This window comes from Lates calcarifer, unplaced genomic scaffold (genome assembly GCF_001640805.2).
Source record: "Lates calcarifer isolate ASB-BC8 unplaced genomic scaffold, TLL_Latcal_v3 scaffold_73_155, whole genome shotgun sequence".
NCBI lineage: Eukaryota > Metazoa > Chordata > Actinopteri > Centropomidae > Lates > Lates calcarifer.
Window position 1 is genome coordinate 24613 of NW_026118176.1, and position 18868 is coordinate 43480.

Sequence of the window (18868 nt, forward strand, 5' to 3'; positions counted from 1 at the left end):
CATGACTTTTTACCGTGTGATTCCGACACCATCATCATCTGCTCACCTTTCCGTTTCCCCACGGACCCGGATCATGCGGCACAGGTGAGCCGAACAGGCCCCGCCCCCCTCGCCCGCCTCGCAGGTGCAGCTCATTAAAAAGCTGTGAAAGCGGAACAATGGCGTCTGTCCGTCTGAAGCGAAGGCGCCAAACTTAAACTGCAAAAATGTCAACGAGTGGAGAAACGGCCGCTCAGAGCCCGCTGCTCTCCTCCAGGTCTGTACCAACGCGGGAACACGCGTCATTTTAAACTGCGACACAGGTGTCACCTGTCCCGAGAAATACCGGGATATTAGATCACATTCACCGGGGGGTGAAGACTTTTTTGTCTCCTTCACTTCTAACGCTGTAGTTTGATTTAAAACCTGTCAGGAGTTTGTAAAATGTAAAAATCCAACGTGCTCTCTCTTCAGTCACCGCAGCGTGATGGTGAAAGACTTCACTGACAAATCGTCCAATTAGAGGCTGAAATCAAAGCCAGACTTCGTGGAAGCAGCCAAATGAGCGACAGCATGACCCCGTTTTAGCCCTGATTCTTCTCACATTTTGGAAAATGACATTTGCCGAATTAGTTGTGTAGTTCTGCAGTTTTTTCTCTAAACCGGTTCATTGCGGATGAACATAATGACATAGAGGGAAAGTGTAAGTGGGACTGAATCTAAAAATCAGTGTTTTATGTCTGTGTATTCGGTTAAAACTCACATTTCTTTGTTTTAAAGTCTTGTGAGTCCAGAGGCAAATAATGTGCTTTTGACTCCACAAAAAATATCTGACCGATAATCATTAGTGAGGAAAAACGTACAGTAAAATACTGTTAAAGATTAAACTGTTTCCAACATTGTTGGCTTGTGTCAATGTAAAATGAGGCGCTTGTCATTTCTCTAAACGTCTCACATGGTTTCAATAAGAGTTTGAGCTTCAACCCTTGGTCCCCCTCAAACAACTCTTTGACTTTTTATACTTAAAGTATGTTTGGCAGCCATTACTTTTACGTACAGACTTGTGATGGAGTATCTGTACCTGTACCCAGGATCTGGGTTCTACTTCTGTGGAGGTTGTACCTGCAGCCTCTGCTCAGGACAGACTCCTCCAGATGGTTTTTAAAGCAGGAAACTCTAGAGTTCAGACTGACAGTCTCTCCTGAGGTCTGAAGATGGTTTACAGCAGACAGGTTATTTTCTAGTGACTTTTATTGTGAAATACTGTTTTTAAATGTTTAATTATTAATTATAGTCTTAGATTTATATCAGTAAAATAAAATATCTGCTTTAAATCAGAGAAAATTCATGATACACTTCCTGTTTTTAGAGAAGTTATTTCAGTAAGTTTGTGTTGAGTGATGTAAACCTGTTGTATATGAAGGAGCTGCTCAGTGTTTACTGAAGCTGTGATGTTGATGTTGTTTGTTGTCTTCAGCTTCTGTTTCAGTCCGTGGTCGTGTGTTTGCCTGAAAGGCTGGTCAGCCGCCGTGTGGAACGGCCTCCCCGACCCGCTGCTGACCACCAACTCCTCCGGATGCTCCGCCCCTGAGCCGTGGCTCCTCCCCGGCTGCAGCTCTGTCTACGACAGCCTGGTCAGGTGAGAAACACCTGGTTGCGCTGTAACAAGTGACATTTGTAATTATTGAACCTTAAAATCTCAGCCTCTGTCGTTCCCCCTCGTCCTCTTCACAGTAACGTCTCTCCGATCCCGTCTCCTCCTCCGGCGAGCGGCCTGCGAGGACGAGAAAGATCTGCCGGCAACAAACTTCGCAGGTTCAACAACAAGACGTTTATGTTTTTATAGAGTCATTGTTTCCTGGATCACAGACGTCTCTGATCTGTTGTTTGTCTCTGTCAGGCCGTCCATCTTGGAGCGCTGCATCCTCAAAGTGTCCACCAGCAGCGTGGCTGTGGGGACGGACGATTTGGACAACAAGAGGTCAGTATTGTCAAAAACCTGGTTCAGTTCTGACAAAGTCTTGATAAGTTGTGGATTCGTCCAGATCAAACCCCTGTGGTTAAGCAAGTGAGACTACCTCCCCTCCATGGTCCCTCTTTTTCTGTGCAGGTCCCCCCTCAGTCGCTGCTACCCCCGCCTCCCAGATCCGGCCAACACAGAGACCAACGCTGCCGTTCTGAAGCGACGGCAGAAACAGATCCAGTATGGCAAAAACACCAGCGGCTACCAGAACTACCTGCAACAGGTCCCCAAGTGAGAAAACACACACACTGGACCACACTGGACCTAGCTTATGACTGACCAAACCAGACTGGCCTAACTGACCAAACCAGACAGACCAGACTGGACCCATCAGATGACCTGCCTCAAACTTCCACTTGTGGGAAAGATCAGACTTTACCTTTCTGATGATGTACTGGTCTAAATAATAACGGATTATTCAGTGGATATCTTTGAATCAGTCGTCTCTCAAACTGTTTCCTCCTCCTCAGACATCTGAGGGACCCTAAGCTCCACCCGTCCACTCCCAACAAGTACAGGAAGTACAGCCGGCGCTCCTGGGACATGCAGGTGCGTCTGTGGAGGCGAGCGCTACACCTGTGGGACCCTCCAACCGACAACCAGCCGGACGCCGCTGACACACAGGACCCAGTGGAACAACTGTGGGTGGAGACCAATGCGTTTACGTCACTGACTCTCATGAAGTTGTTGCTGTGAGTTAAGACGAGATGATCTTTTTGGTTCCTGCAGGCAGAGCCAGCTGGCGAAGATGACCTCTGACCTGTGTGAGGACAGAGGAGAGAAGCAGAGAGAGAAGGAGACTCCAGCAGCCTCTAAAGCCTCCTCTGTGTCTCCTCTGTCGGCCGGAACGTCGCTGGACCTGCCTGGACCCTGGACCGTCCCCTTCTCACCAGTAACCGCACCAACAGAGTCCTTATGTAAAGACCCGAAGGAAACTTGTTTGTAATTGAAGTTTTATTGGTGTGTTTGTTTTCTCGTGGCAGGAGGCTGAGACGAGCCATCGGCCTCTTCGCACTCCTCCCGGCCTCAGCTACTCCCTCAGGAATCAGAACACCAATGACAACATGACCGACTGGCTCCGCCTCCTGCTGGAGACCGACCACGCCCAAGGTGAGGTCACTCAGGTCACACAGGTCACATGACAAACTGCAGGGTTACGAGGCAGGACGAGGTCAGCCTGTTGGTCGAACATTATCATTCACAGGTTCGGACATACCCACCTTCTCTGGGTGTTACTGCAGCAGTGATTAAGGATGGAACCTCTGGTGAGGTAGTGGAAGTAGCAGTAAGCTAGTTTGTCCTGGTGTCTATTCATATCCAACAGTGAAAGTAATTCATCATCAAATTAGCAAAAACTTCTTTGTTTTAAAGAGATGTAACTAATTCCTTGTGCTTGTGTCCAATCTCCTTTTAACAAAACATGACTGACCTTATGACCATGGAGGTCCTGATCCACCTCAACTTTTCAGATTAGCTTAGGTCTTTTCTTTAGGCAATTTTATGTTAGCTTATGTTAGCTTAGCTCGCATCAGCTTTTTCAAATCTGAGGAGTAGAGTTCTTTATCACTGTTTACGTTTCACTGTGATTTTCTTTTCCTTTTCACACACAAATTCAAAAGAATGTGAACATTTACACGACGCGAATACATTTTGGTTTTGTTGTAACGGATTGCTTACTCGAAAACATAACTAACTTATGATGACTTTACATTACTCATTGCAACAAAAAACAAATCCAAGTACTGTTAGCCCAAAACTGTCGTCCTCCCCCTCGATCGTAAAGGTTGGGATGTTCAGGTCTCCTCGTGTCCATTTCACCTCAGTCAGTTTTCTGTTTGCTTGTAGATTTGGGCTCTGATGACCAGCAGGTTCCTGTGTTTTCTGACCAGCTGTTGTGGAATCCATACTGATCTCCGCCTGGTCTGAACCCAGCACGACCCAGTCCAGCAGTCCACGTCTTCACTCCTTGGTCATCATCCTGGAGACTTGACGTCTGGACCTGTCGATCCTGAATGTGTCGTTTGTGTGTCTGTGTGTGTGTGATTTCCAGTGCGTTCGTCTTTTTAAGATCACTGAAGATTTACTGTAACGACAGCGGGGATGTGACCGGTCCTCGATCTGAGTTACATCCGTCCCCTCCGTGATCTCTCGTGGGACGGGGGGGGGGGCGGGGTTACGACCTGGAGAGAACTGAGAGGAACCACCCTCCTCGCCTCCAGCCCCTGGAAGTGTTGAGATTTCCCGGCTGCTCTTGAACACCTCATCGGGATGAACACTTCTACCTGAGCATGGTACTTTTGCACTTTCTAGATTTATGTTGAACTGTGTCAGATGGAGCACCTGTCACCTGCATCATGTTTTAGTTTTACCTGCACCGATGGAAACGCTGCTCATTATTTTCTACTTGAAGTCACTTATTTTGTGTATGAATCCCGTTCAGTGTCACGTTGTCGTCTTTGGTCCACCCTCACCTTCATGCTCTGCTGTCAGACTCCTCCTCCTCTCTGTGCCGCCATGTTTTTTCTAAAAAACAAAAACCTCAATTATCGGAGGGGACAAAGCTGTCACTTTGTGTTGTTGTGAGATTTCTTTCTTTTACTTTTTTGTGTTTCTCAAGTTGTCATTTTGTGCTGCTTGAATATCAAGAGCAAAGCTGAAAGATGTGATTAATAAAGATGTAAATAAAGTGTTATAAATTCAAACTGACCTGATTTCTTCTTCTACACACTCTGAAAATGTAGGAACAGAGGGGTGGCGCTTGTTGTTCCTATCGGTCTCTGACAACATTATGATAGGATTCCTTTTAGTTTAACCAGAAACATCTCTGTATATCTCTACCAGACTCCATTGACAAAAACAGGGATTTAACCAGGAGCTGCTGGAATACCACTGCCTCCATCTGTTAGTGTGTCTGTGTTACTGTGTGGTACTTTTACTTCAGTAAAGTATCTGATTACTTCTTCCACCACTGAAAGTCACACAGTAACACAAACACACTGACAGATGGAGGCAGTGGTATTCCAGCAGCTCCTGGTTAAATCCCTGTTTTTGTCAATGGAGTCTGGTAGTGGGTCCAAGTAAAAGTAACTGAATACAGTAAATATTGTGTGTGTGTGTGTGTGTGTGTGGAGGAGCTTCCTCCGTCCACACGGTGCTGCTGCAGCATCCTGACAGCTTCACTGTGAACGATCCGCGTCTGTGTGTTTGTCCTTTAACCGCACTGATCACACTGATCGATCAGATCGATCAGCAGCTGCTGCGTCACCTCCTGACTGTCTGCAGCTGATTAAAAACAGCGGAGATGACTGACCCGAGATCAGCTGTAAACAAGCCCGCTGTGATCCGGGGCTTTAAAACTCCAGCTCCCGTCATGCTCTGCGCGTCAGGAGCTAATTCTCACACTGGGTGAATTCTGTTTATTTGTGTGATATTTGTGTTGTGATAATGTGTCGCTGTGTGTGTGTGTGTGTGTGTGTGTGTGGTAAATAAAGGCAGGTGTTGGAGCAGTGAGGAGGTGTAGCACCGCCCCCCTCCTCCTCCCCCCTCCTCCCGCCTGGCACCGTAAATGTTATTTATGAATGCCACCGCTCACGGGCGTGTGCACGCAGATCCGTTATTATGATGTTTTAATCACCGGGACTCGGTGGACACTGGTCGCAGCCGATGCCTCGGTCGGTCCCGGAGCCCGCGGTGCCCGCTGAGCGCGGTTAGATCCGGACTTTAATTCATTGTGGAGGGTTTAGGTGGCGGCGGGCGGAGCGCCGTGTCCTGCTCTTTAATAATACCGTTACTGGGTCAATACACCGAGCACCGCCGCTGTCTGCTGCCGCTGCAACCACCGGAGCCGCCTCAGCCCGTCTCCCGGACAAGGTAAGCGGCTGACAGTGAAGCTAAATGCCCGCTTGTTTTGCTGCTCATCCCGCAGCACCCCCACCCCCCACCCCCTCCTCACACGCCGCTCACAGCGCTCACAGGCCGGCCAGACCTCACCGTTATCTCCGCTATCATCAGCCAGCCCTGGTTCTGGTCTGACCCGGCCGGGAGGAATCCGGGTTTTAGTTAGAGGAACCGTGTCTGAGCAGAGGTGGTGGTGAGGGAGCGGAGGGGGGAGGGTAACCCCGGACACCCCCTCTGATGCCCGCGGTTTGTTTGTGAATCTGCGGCTAACGCTGCTAGCAGCTCCGTTAGCCGCCGTTAGCAGAGCTGGATGCTGGCAGCCAGGCGGCCGGTGTAGCTCCGCCGTTAGCCCCGCAGACCCCGCGAAGAACACCGGCACAGAGCTGCCTGTGAGGCGGCGGAGGAGGCTCGATAATCAGCCCGCGGGTTTGTTTTCACCGAGCAAAGATGGCTGAGTTTATTGTGCCGACCTTGACAGGAATAACGACATGACATATTATTTATAACGAGCTAACGGCTCAGGATGCTCGGTAACGGGAGCTAGCCCGGCGATGTAACCGGCAGCCTGAATACTCCAAATATCAATTATTTTATTTTTATTATTAAAGGTTTCTGTCATTAATTCATAAGGACATTCCCGCATGGTTTCTGCACTGATACGGGGAAACCGCTGCACAGACGTGTTAGCATCCCTCATTGAAAACAATAGGATGCGTTAGCCACGAGCTAGCAGCAGCCGGAGATGCCCAGCGGCCCTCCGGCATCAGAGAGGCGGCTCGGCTCAGGCTGCAGCAAGGCCTGCGCTGCCCCGGACCACCACAACAAACCACCGGGTTAAACCGGAGCCTGCGGAACGAAGCTGCCTCACAAAACCATTCAAACAAATCAAAATGATGTGTTTTCCTGTCTGTGGCCCCTGACCTCGTTTCTACCAGGGAATGTAATGAACTACATTTACTCAAGTACTGGACTTAGATACAGCTGTGAGCTGGGTTTTGTGAGTATTCCCATTCCCTGCCTCTGCCCTGCATCTATCTGAGCTTCCTCTTGTTTTTTACAGTAAAAATCACAGGATGAGCTGATTAAAAAAAACAACAACAACAAAGCAGCGTCTGTTTGAGGCCTGTTGTCACCTGACAGGTGTCAAAGAGACATTTACTCCTCTACACCTCATATTTAAACCATATCTGAGACCTTAACAGGTGAAACTGTCCAATATTTGACTGAAAAAATCTAATAATAGCTGGAAAGGAATATGTTTATAAAAAGAAAACACATCATTTTACATTAAAAAACATGGAAACCAGCATCCAACTGCAACCTCTCACCTGCTTTCAGCTCAATAACTGATCGTATGATCAATATTTCACAGTCTAAAAACTGAAACCAGATCAGTGAATCATGAGACAACCCCTCAGGTTGATCTGGTGACCGTTTGGAGGGGCCTGAACCCCAGGTTGGGAACCAGTGGACTAATGGTGCGTTCACTCCGAAATCAGAATTTCCAACTTCCTAGTTAGAAGTTAGAGGAGCAACCCCACCAACCCCGACAGAATCCAAGATGGCTGCTCCTCATCAGCAGCAGTGAACTCTCTGCTAATGTTCCTGTTTATAGCAGCTCAGTCTCATTAGTTTACATGAAGTCAGTCAGACACAGAGAACTGTTCAGGTTTATCTGTGGACATGTTGCTACGCTGTTTGTAGAGCGATGTTAGCAACTGTTGCTAACAACAGCTAGTCTGAGATACGACTGAATCAGTTCACCTTCATGGTTTAATGTTGCAGGTTTGAAATGTGAACGTCTTTTAAACAACAATCTGAAGAGTTTGTGTTAAACTCTGATGTTAACAGCTCAGCTGTTCTTCAGGAGCAGATCTGATCTGATTCGCTGACAGAGAAACAACAAACACTTCCTGTGAGCGGCCATGTTTTTCTGATGGAACGCGTCTGACGTCCGACTTCTGATGTAAATGGAACGCATCATAAATCTGACGTAGTTAAGACCAGCTCCACCTAGCTGACCACGTCTGGAGGTAGTCTGGATCACATTGTGTTCAGATCTCAGGTGTAAACACAGTCTTTACCTGACCTCTGACCTCTGACCTCCTCAGCAGCTCTCTGACCTGATGAAGCTCTGTCAGTTACAGTAACTGGTAGAAACCAGTTTGTTGGTGTTTTGTGGTGACGGAGCTGAGACAAACTGGACGGTTCTGACTCGTCGCTGAACACCTGCACAGGTGGTTTGTCCTGTAGTCCACCTCTGAGGTTAGCATCAGCCTGGACTCTCTGAACCTTGGTTCCGTCCAGAGAACTGACCCAGGTTCCCAGATCAGAACCAGTCTGATCAGTGATGGAGGATGTTGCAACTGATCATCCTCTGCTGTCTTCTCCATCCTCTCTGTCCAACCTGGAGAACAGGACACGCCCACTGATGATGTCACGATGCACACCTGGAAAACCTGATGTTTATGGTTCCAGCAGGAAAACCGACCTCATGGGTTTGGAGCCGGGGATAGACGTAATCAATCGATGATTGATCACTAAGAATCAGTGAGGTTGTGTCGGGAGTCTTGAAGCAGTATAATGACTTTCAGTACATGGCAGCGACCAGCAGGAGGCGCTGTTAGACTCTAACAGGTTAAACTGCCTTCGAGCCGTCAGAGGAATCAAAGAAGTTTGTTGTGAGAACATTTCCAGCTCCTAGTGAACGTTGTGATAGTGTGTTGTGTTTGTGTCGTAGCTGTGGTTTGTTGTGTTGCTTTGACTCGCTGCCTTTATGAGGCCGATCCTGTTCAAAGCCAGTTTATTTTTTATTATTGAATCAAATGTAAATGAAGAGATGAAAACCTTAATATGTGGACGTTGTTGGTCCAGAAAAATACGACATGGTTTTTGGCTTTAGAAAAGATATAGATCACAAGATTGATTGATTGATTAATCAAGACGATTATTAGATTAAGAGAGTAATGATTATTTTCAGTTCTGGTTCGTTTTCAGATCATTTCAGTTCATTATTTGAAAAACTCCAGGTGACGTCGTGAAGAGATTCACAATCACATGAGAACCACAAAGTATAGATATAAAGATGAATCATTGATTATTGGCAGATCGATCAGTCATGGCTGCAGCAGCTTCACAGTAAACTCACCTGTCTCCCTCCTCTCCAGGTGCGATGCCGGGGGCAACAGCCGACTGACGATGTCCTTGTGAGAGTGGGCGGGGCTACCTGGCCCTGAGTTGGTAAGGAGGAGGAGGAGTCTCAGCCCCCCACCCCTCTTCGTCCTGTGACGGACCAAACAGACAGACACACAGACGGGCGTGGCTCTCCCCTCCCTCGTCCTCCTCCCCTCTCCTCCCTGTTCTCCCCCCCTCCTCCTCCTCCTACACCCATCCCCTCATCGCCTCCCTACCCCACCCCCGCCCCATCCCCTGCCACCATGCTGTGGTCACGCTGCTGGTGGAGAGCCTGAGGAAGCAGACTCTGGAAGGTGACCCTGCTCAGCCGGGGGACTTCTACCTGGTAAGTCCCTGACACCTGAGGCCTCACCTGTTGTAAACACACCTTTCTACAGGTCATTTCATTTAGCTCTGAGCTCTTCTACAAAAGCCTTTCTTCTTAGAAAGTTAGTGAGAGTTTGAAAGAGCATGAGTAGAAACACAACGAGGCTGTAAAGGTGGACTGGTGAGTAGATGGGTTTTCATGTTAACGTCCCCAACAACCTCTGTAGTCTCATTTAGACACTCGTTAGCAACCGCCTTTTTTAAGACACGTAAAAGCTTCAAACATCAGGAGTGGGGGATTTACTGACCCATTTTATGTCGGAGAATAAAACCTGAAAATGTCTTGAGCTTGTGTTAAAACCACAGACCTTATTTCAGACATTTAACCAGAAACACACTGACTCTGGACGAGGAACAGGAAGTGCTAACATGCTAACATGCTAACTGACTTCTTACTACAGACTTTATCTACATTTTTATTTTTTATTTATTTCTCCATCTGCTTGTTTCCTTTTCGTGTTGAAGCAGCCACAGCGGGACAAGAAACGATAAAAATAATTATCGCAAAACAACTGTTCTTCAACAGAAAGATAAGATCAATACAATGTTGAAAGAACTCATCAACAGGAAGAGCCAATCATAATGAAAATAATGGTACAACGAACCAATCATGTGGCTGGAATAGTTACAGTCACCTCAGGCTAGGCCTCTTTGGAGCCACATTATTTCCTCAGACTCACATAGAAACATGGTTTTAAACAGGTCACATGACTTTAGGCTGTTTTCAGTTAAATCTTCATGTTGATGCTGTTTCAGTTTAACTTTTATATTTTTTACAGTGTCAGAGTTTATAATGGGTGTGTATTGCGCGGAATGTTCTGACATCACGTGTGACATCATCACTCTAACTGCCACCTTTGAACATTTTACCATAAAAATCTGATTCAAACCTCTTTTAATTCCCACAGTTTCCAACCTACAGCAGACACTTTCTATATGAAGACGTAGAGAAATGTGTCCTCTCTCACCCAGTGTGACTCCCATTGTCACATGACTCACAGTTTGTGAATAAATCTCCTCCAAACACAGAGAGCTCTGACCCACAGTCCCATAGACTGCCATGTTAAACTGAGCTCTGAAGCTCTGTTTTAAAACTGTGACCGGAGCCTAAACCGTAAACAGGACGTCCACATATAAAACATCAGAGTCGTCACTGAAGCTCTGTGGAGCTCAGACTGAAGAAACTGTGCTGATGGGAGTTTTACTTTCTGAGCTATGGTTAGTTAATTTCTCTGTAACCAGCCTCCTCAGCTGAAGCTGCAGTTCTCTCAAACGTCCACTAGATGGAGCTTCAGGAGAAAACTTGTTCAGGTTTCCTCCATTACATTTTATTAAACCAAAGATAAAGAAGGAAGTTTTAGAGATGATGTTAAATCATTTCAGGGACACATTTGATCCTAACATAAGAAGTGTTGTTGAAGCCCGTCTTGGTGTTTTTGTCTCCCAGTCCCTGCTGGACCCGAAAACCCTCGCAGAGTGCTGGCCCCCAGATGGCTTGATGCCTGGTGAGTGTTTCAGGTTTTGTTCAAAATAAATGAATGTTAACCTGGAAGGCTTTCCAAACATGAAGAACCAGTGATTTAAAGCTGTGTATAGATTAAACTGTAAAAACACTGCATCCTACATTTCCCACGATGCAACTCATCGTAACAGTTCAAACTGGCTCGAAACACAACACAACATAGATATGATGACATCACAACACCAGATGTCAACTGTGTGTGTGTGTGTGTGTGTGTGTCCTCAGAGAGCAGCTACTGGCAGCTCTGCCCTCCCTCTAAGTCCGGCCTGCAGGGGGGGTTGCTGAGCTCTAGTTTCCCCCCCGGCCCTGTGCCCCTGGTGCCCCCAGATGCTCACCTGCAGGAGGGGGGCGACTCCCTGGACGGGACCCCTTCTCAGCCGCAGCAGCACCGGCCCCTGGCGCCGAGCACCTCAGCGTCCGAGCTGTCCCTCCCCGGAGCGGCGGCGGCAGCGCCTCCTGGCCCCGGCCCCCTCCCCCTCCTCCGCCGCCCCCCAAACGGCACTGCCGCTCCCTGTCGGTGCCTGAGGACCTGTCACGTTGCCGCTACACCTGGCGGCCCAGCGCCTCGCGGGTCTGGACTCCCGTCAGTCGCCAGCAGTGCCACGGGGGAGCAGGGGGAGGGGTCACAGGTGGGGGGACAGGGGTGGGAGGAGGGGGTGTAGGGGCAGGCGCGGTGGGAGGAGGAGCCTGTCCGCTCCGCGCCCCCAGCTCCTCCCTGAACTCATCGCTGCACTCCTCGTCCAGCCCCACCTTCTTCAGCCTGGCGCTGTCCCCGGACTCCCCCCTGCCCTGGAGCTTCCCCTGGGACCCCAGCGAGGCGGCCGCGGGGGGAGGAGCCTGCTGCTGCTTCTTCCCCTCCCCCTCCTCCTGCTCCTCCTCACCCTCACCCCTCCACCCGCCTCCCCCTCCTCAGAGGCGTTTCTCCCTCTCCCCCGTGCTCATCAGAGACTCGGCGGCCTCCACTTTCCTGCCTCCGCCTCCTGTGCCGAGCCAAGTGGCGGCGGCACCTCCGCCGGGCTGCTCCGCCGTGGCCGGAGCGACAGCAGGAGGCCCGGTGGTGCCCGCCTCGCCCTCCTCGGCCTGCAGCACGCCGTCATCCCTGCGCCGCAGCCTGCCGCCGCAGCTGCCGCGCTGCCACTCGCAGCCCTGCGACCTGCTGCTGCTCAAACCGGGTCTGAAGAGACGCCGAGACCCCGACCGACCCTGTGCCCGACCCGTCCTCGACTTCACCAAGATGACTCAGGTAACACAGGAAGTACAGTAACACCTGTCTTTATTTAACCACAGGTATCTGTGGTCAGTTTCTCAGTGTGTCTGTGGGTTAATCAGATTATTGAAGACTGATCAGTGAAACAGGTAGTTACACCTCCAACTGTAAACCCTTTAGCTCAGTCTTAAAGCCATGCTAACAGAAATGCTAACGTGTTATAAGGAACACCACTGAATAGCTCAGTAGGTTGATACAGAGGTTTTCAGTTAAATAAAGTTCTTTTGTAAAGACATGAATCAAAGCAGAACCACTGGTGCTTTTATTCTGAAACACCCAGGAGGGGACCTGCAGTTAGCTGTTAGCAGTTAGCTGTTACTGTCACTGTTAAACAGGAGGATTTATTCACTGAGAGCAGAGTACAGTCTAGACCTGCTTAATATTCAAAGTGCCTCCTGCTGTGGAGCTATAGAAATACAAACTGACTTAACACCAGTTTTATTCTGCGGACACTGATGCTATCATACTAACTAGCTAGCTCTCAGGTGGTTAGTGTTGTTAGTGGACTGTTACTACAGTCATTGTTATTAGTTCAGGAATCAGTGTGCTGATTAATAAATCACAAGAAATGAAATGCATTACTGAAGTGAAATATATCTGAACCCCTGAACACACTGATACTGATCTGCAACGAGCTAATCTCAGCCGTTGGTGAGGTCTCAGGTTTATGTTGACGCTCTTCCTGTCGTCCCTCAGACCCGCAGCATCGACCCGCAGTGTCTGGAGCGCGGCGGCAGGCTGGCCTGCAGCGGTGACGTCTGTATGGGCATGGAGCCCTTCATGGGCGACTTCCGGGGTTCCTGCTCTCCAGCCGAGTGCCTAGGCAGGACCAGCATTGGGCCGCTGAGCGAGAGCGACGAGGAGTGTCGCGAGGAAGACGACGACGACGATGACGGGGAGGAGGAAGTGGACGAGCGAGAGGCGGCGCAGCAGGCGGTGTTTGAGAGGGATTGTACAGAACTCGACTTGAACTTAATAGAGGAAAACTGATGTATTTGTAAATGGAAGGCTGTTCTCTGTTTCAGTTTTTTATTTAGTTTTATTCTGAAATGATCTGACCCACCCCCTTCCTGGACCACCATCGTCTCAACACTCTGCGCCTCCTTGCCACCAATCAGCAAGGCTCTCAGGAACAACACCTTCTCTCATTGGATGAGCTGGGGAAGCTGATTGATGACGACAGTGATGATCTGACTACCACCGTTAAAAGACTCGGCGCCGTGGCTTCACTGGGAGTCGTCCTCTCTGCTGTCAGAGCGAGGACCTCTCAGAGAGTAACTCTGGTCGCCTGCGATGACAGGAAACCTGGACTCTCTGAATCCCAGACCAGTTCACAGGGAAACCTGCGTCTGACCTTCTCTTACCTCCAAAAGTCCCAGTTTGATCCTGCTAGCTTCAGGCTAACGCACCAACAAGCCATCGTTCAGGTACCTGAAGCTCAGGTGCAGAGTCTTCCCTCCTCTGAGACTGGACTCAGACCGTCCAGGTGTTCCTCGGCATCCTGGCGTCCTGGTGTCTTCCAGCTCACGGCGACTGAGTCTCTGTAACACACCACGGTCTGATGAGGCTGTTGCTGTACTGCAGCACCGACCTGAAACACCATCACCACGCCCGTCACGTCAGGGGTGGGCGTTCCTTGATCAATCATCGCAAAAAAAAAAACAGGGAAATAGGCCGCTAAAGAAAGTGTGTTTTTCCTCAATGAAATCTTTATTCCAAGAATAAATGACCAACAACAATCCTCTGAAACAAAGCCTTTAAGGTTGAACTAACAGAAAGTAAAACATCAGAGATCTGTGGCTTCATAAAGGTCAAACTGAACAAACCAAAGTTAACTTTAAGAAGATATGGAGAAAATCCAGCGACAAACAAAATCTAGGGAAAGATCCATTTTTTAAAGAAAATCTTGGGAAATCTAAAAACAAAATCCAGAAAAATCTTTATGAAAATCTAAAGAAGGCAGCGCTCGTCGTAAACGCAGCTGAGAATCTTTTAGACACAAAAAAGTTATCAATTACATCAAACATTAATACAAAAATATTTAGTGCAGACAGTTTAGTAGTTATACGCAGCATTGTGATGTTTACACTGAGCTTCGTTAGTTCTTAGCTCAAAATGGCCGCACACCAAACTTCACCTTCAATTTCTGAGACAATTTCTCAGTTTAACCTGTAAAATTTGAACAGCGCCTCCTGCTGGTTGCTGCCACATGGTGACGAATTAATTAAATCCCACGTGGGCATTTGACAAAATTAGCGATTGATAATCAATCATCAATTAATTATGCCCATCCCTACACTTGACCCTGCACGCTGCTTATTTCAAACAGCAGCTTTAATCAGGATTTAAAGGGCCGGTTCACCCAAGTTCAGCTCAAAGTGACAGAAAGTCTTTTCCAAAGTAAGAAAACTAATACACAGAGAGGTCTGAGTAATTGAAGCTTATTCGATTTGTTGAATTGATCATTTTGGCTCATTTCTCCATGTGTGACCTTCCCACAACAAAAATGAGACTAAAACTAAATACAAATCGACCTTTTAGAAACCAGAACTATGACGAAACGTCCATTCATTTCTCTTTTTATTTCGTCTTAGTCTTGTTTCTATTGTTTGAAAATAATAATCAGCTGATCTGTCGCCCCCTACAGGTCGTACTTTTAATCCATAACGTCAAGTCGTCATACCAAAATTAGACACCTGTATAAACACTACATGTCAGATGTGACCGTGGCCAGGTGATACTTTCAGGTTCGCTGGTGTTTTGCGGCAGCGTCCCATCAGGCCTCACTGAGGGCAGGTAGTCACTGATGCTGTTGTTCACCTGAGTGTTCACACATTCCTGTCGCACACCTGTCACTGAAAAACACTACAAATACTCACCTGTCTCTCTCTCTCTCTCTGTGAGTGTGTGAGTGTGTGTGAGTGTGTGTGTGTGTGTGTGTGTGTTTCCTAAAAAGAGTCTTGGCACTGACATCTTGAATCCCACCTGGTGGTCATGTGACTTGTGTCCAGGTTAAATCCAGATTGTGACCCTGATAAAAGCTGGTCCACGTCACTTCTGCAGACAGATAGTACAATGTCTGAGCTGAGTCAGGTCGAGTTTTGACTTGGTTTCCACAAAAAATGTCAGAACGTCAATTATTGCACATTTTCATCCACCGCTGCCAATAAACCACAGAAGAAGAAGATACAAGACGAGATCAAAGCTGAAACGATAGGAAACCTGTTTGTTTGTTTCGTGTGTTAATGTGAAGAAGGTTTGAGTCTGAGGCTTCGTCCACACTAATAAGTCATTTTAAAACTAAAACAGAGACTTCCAAAAACTGTGCTGGCCCCGTTTTAGTTTGAAAACTCTGGTGTTGTGTTTTAGTCCGGATGGACAGAAACGATCCAGAACACCTTCCCTGATTGGTCACACTCCGATCACATGACAGTTACACCAGCACGAGCATGCCCAGTGCAGATAAATGGTCATGTGACCTGTGGTTTCAGGTGTGTTAGCATGGACAGGAGCCTGAATAACCCAACATTTGACCTGTGAGAAATCCAAGTAATTGTCTTACTTTAAAAACTGTAGACACGGTTCTCTATTTAAAACCAAACACTTTTTATTGAAAGCAGTCAGTGTTAAATGTTAAATGTCTGGTGACATTTAATCAAAGATAATAAGTTTATGAATCTGAACATTCAGAGCTCGACAGTTTTAAACCTGGTTTCAGTCGGTGCATTTCAATCTAATCTGGATTAAATCTGGATTCTGAGGATTCACAGAACCACCAGGTGTGAATGTGGTGGAAACTGAAAACAGCTGCAACTTATGATGTGATTTATTTATTTTTTCGTCCAGTTTTCACTTGAATCCCATAAAAAAAGAACAAAAGCTGCACGTTTAAGGTCTGAACATTTTACAGCAAGTCACAGTTTCACTGCTGCATTAAGGACCACGTGTCTCGTTTTACTCGTTTAAGGTTTTTGTACTGAGAATCATACGTCACATTCCTGCTGATAACTTCAAACCGGATCAATTCCTTTTCTTTCGGACAAACATTTTGTTTCTGCAGCCTGCAGAGAAATAATCTATCACAGTCAACATTCAGGAGGTGTTATTAAAGTTAAACTGTTTCAGACGTCTTTTAGTGACACATCCAAAAAACTCAAACCCAGAGACAATCAAAAACAGGATCATATATTCACCATCATGTTTGAAAGACGTAACGTGCGTTTGATCAAAAAAGTAAAGGATAATGTTAATAAATGTTGACTGTGATGGATTATCAACATTTCATTGTGGAAACAGCGAGCTGCTGCTGCTGGATATCAGGGTGTTTGAGTTGGGGGTAAAATGAGTTTCTGTTTGTGTGGGTTTGTTTTTGTTTTCATCCGTCACATGTTTATTTATGGACTTAAAACATCCAGCTGGTGATTCTGATTTAACAGTTCAACATTTTTGAGAAATTTGGCTTTGATGATTGTTAGCTTAGCATAGCATAATATCTGGGTCTGCCAACATTTTGTTAGTCGATTTGTCAAAAAGCACTACAGACACGTCAACAAACTTTTTCACAAAATGGTTGAAAATGGCCAATTGCTAATTAGCTAAATCTGGCAACTACAAGGTTAGCATTAGGGCTAACACTGAAACATCTCAACAACTATTGGATGGGTTGAGATGACGTTTGGTTCAGACATTCATGCTCTTCTAATGATGAACTGTAATAATTTTGGTGCTCCTTTGACCTTTCAACTAGCACCATCATCGGGTTGTCTTTAGATGTATCTGGTACTTCGGTTTATGACCAAATACTGCTAATGACATTCCCATGTGGCTCAGCTGGCCTCTGTGTTTCCTGCTAATTAGCTAATGTTAGCATGCTAACACCCATACCTGCTGAACATCAGCGGTGTTAAGTGTTGTCATTATATTAGCATGATAATGTTAGCATTTAGCAAGTACCACTGTGTCTAAGTAGCTGTAGATAGAACATGTTACTCAGTGAGCTATATAAGCCAATTGTTTCCCTTTTTCCAGTCTTTATGCTAAGCTAGGCTAACCGTGTCCTGAGTCCAGCTTCATTCTTAATACAGGAGACTGAAATCTGAACATCTGACTCGGAGGGAAAGAGAATATTTGCCAAAAATGTTGAACTACTCGTATAGTGTAAGGTTGAAGTTTGCTATAAGCTAGCTTGTTAGCTTCATGTGCTATTAATTACAAAATTAAACTTGATGACACACGAAAGTAGAAAAAGTCTAAATGGGCAACTCACTCAAATTTACAAAATAGTTAAAATTAAAAAATACATTTAAGAAAAAGTAATGTTTCCAGAAAGAATGTCCCTGTAACACACATAAACACACACAGTCCCCATAACGCACATATACACTCACCCCTCTCAAACCACCCTCCTGGTTTGTTGGCTTGTTTCTGTTGATTGGTCCATAACACTCAGCATAAGCCTTAACTGAACATATTCTACTATTCTGTAAATCAAAATGTTAAAAAGAAAAAAAAGAAAAGACAAAACTAATGGAGAAGAAAAGGAAATGTGTACTGTAGCTGTTAAATTTTTAGTCCTTCTGTTCGTTATTTTCTGCTGTTTTTTCTTAATATTTCTAATCTGATGTCTGAGTGCGGCAAGACGTCGGTGATGAACGCATCGTGTCTGGAAAAAATAAAAAATAAAGAAGCTTCAGGACAAAGGAGGAGGAGGAGCGGTCGTGTACAAATTTAGCGGAGAGACTTGGACATCCCTTGTCTTTTAGAAATGTTTTTTATTGTATGTGACGAAAAGAAAAAACAACAACAACATGGCAATTTGAAAAGCAGTTTGTGAATAAATTAAGTTTAATGAAAATTATTTTGCAACGAAAGGGGAAAACTGGCCTCCTGTCTTTATTATCATCAGACACTTTGTATGGTCAACATTAAAGGAGCATATCACTGGTTTTATATGCTACAGGTTTAACTAAACCCCACCCACCACCAAAACTGTTAATGCTGGAATGAACAACAAGGCAACAACTGAATGTTATTAAAGGGTTATTTACAACAGTAAACACAGGACCATGTCTTTTAGACTGTGGATGTTTAAAACTAGAAAGTTTACAGTTTTGAGAAAAAGTTGTAACATGACTACAAAATGGCAATTTTATAAAGAAAGTGTAAAATATGAAGATAAAGTTGTAGTTTTTTGAAATGATATGAGAAAAGAGTTTTGTCCCAATTTCAAACACTTTTGAGGAAAAAGTCATAACATGAGAAAGAAGTCCTAGTTTTGGGGGCAGAAGTTGTAATATTATGAAGCTGAAGTTTAAATTTTAAAAAATGATATGAGAAAATATAAGAGTTAAGAATGTAGTTGCAATTTTATGAGCAGTTAATATTTTACAAAAGAAATTGCAATTTTTTAAAAAAGTCACAAAAATTTTTGACAAAAAGTCAAGTCCTGCTTTTATGAAGAAAAAATGTGATGTTATGAAGCTAAATGTTTTTGTTTTTATTTTGAAATAAGCTGTAGAATGAAAAAAGTAATAAACTGGATAAAGTTGCAATTTTATGGTAAAAACATAAAGTGAGACTATGGTCACAATTTTATTAGAAAAAAAGTCAAAATGTCTGG

General features: G+C 45.9%; 2 protein-coding genes across 2 annotated transcripts; both read left to right on the forward strand.

The window, feature by feature from the left end:
• The first annotated feature begins 110 nt into the window (after positions 1–110).
• On the forward strand, positions 111–4700 carry slbp2 (stem-loop binding protein 2). The gene is made up of 9 exons (XM_018677741.2): positions 111–256; positions 1457–1618; positions 1714–1794; positions 1880–1960; positions 2090–2233; positions 2473–2643; positions 2732–2894; positions 2986–3112; positions 3848–4700. Exons 1-9 carry the CDS (start codon positions 207–209, stop codon positions 3910–3912), a joined length of 1044 nt encoding a protein of 347 aa, XP_018533257.1. The 5' UTR covers positions 111–206; the 3' UTR covers positions 3913–4700.
• Positions 4701–5550: 850 nt separating this feature from the next.
• On the forward strand, positions 5551–18127 carry fam53c (family with sequence similarity 53 member C). The gene is given in 6 exon segments (XM_018677739.2): positions 5551–5872; positions 9067–9419; positions 10908–10965; positions 11208–11419; positions 11422–12225; positions 12946–18127. Coding segments are annotated over 4 exon segments (1317 nt in total). The 5' UTR covers positions 5551–5872; positions 9067–9419; positions 10908–10958; the 3' UTR covers positions 13240–18127.
• Positions 18128–18868: the final 741 nt, after the last annotated feature.

What these genes read in the sequence shown, in the direction of transcription:
- slbp2 (XM_018677741.2), top strand. Translation starts at nt 207, where the DNA reads ATGTCAACGAGTGGAGAAACGGCCGCTCAGAGCCCGCTGCTCTCCTCC. An exon ending in CAGGACCCAGTGGAACAACT is followed by an intron (nt 2,644 to 2,731) that starts GTGGGTGGAGAC and finishes TGGTTCCTGCAG; the next exon opens with GCAGAGCCAGCTGGCGAAGA. An exon ending in GGAGACCGACCACGCCCAAG is followed by an intron (nt 3,113 to 3,847) that starts GTGAGGTCACTC and finishes GTTTGCTTGTAG; the next exon opens with ATTTGGGCTCTGATGACCAG.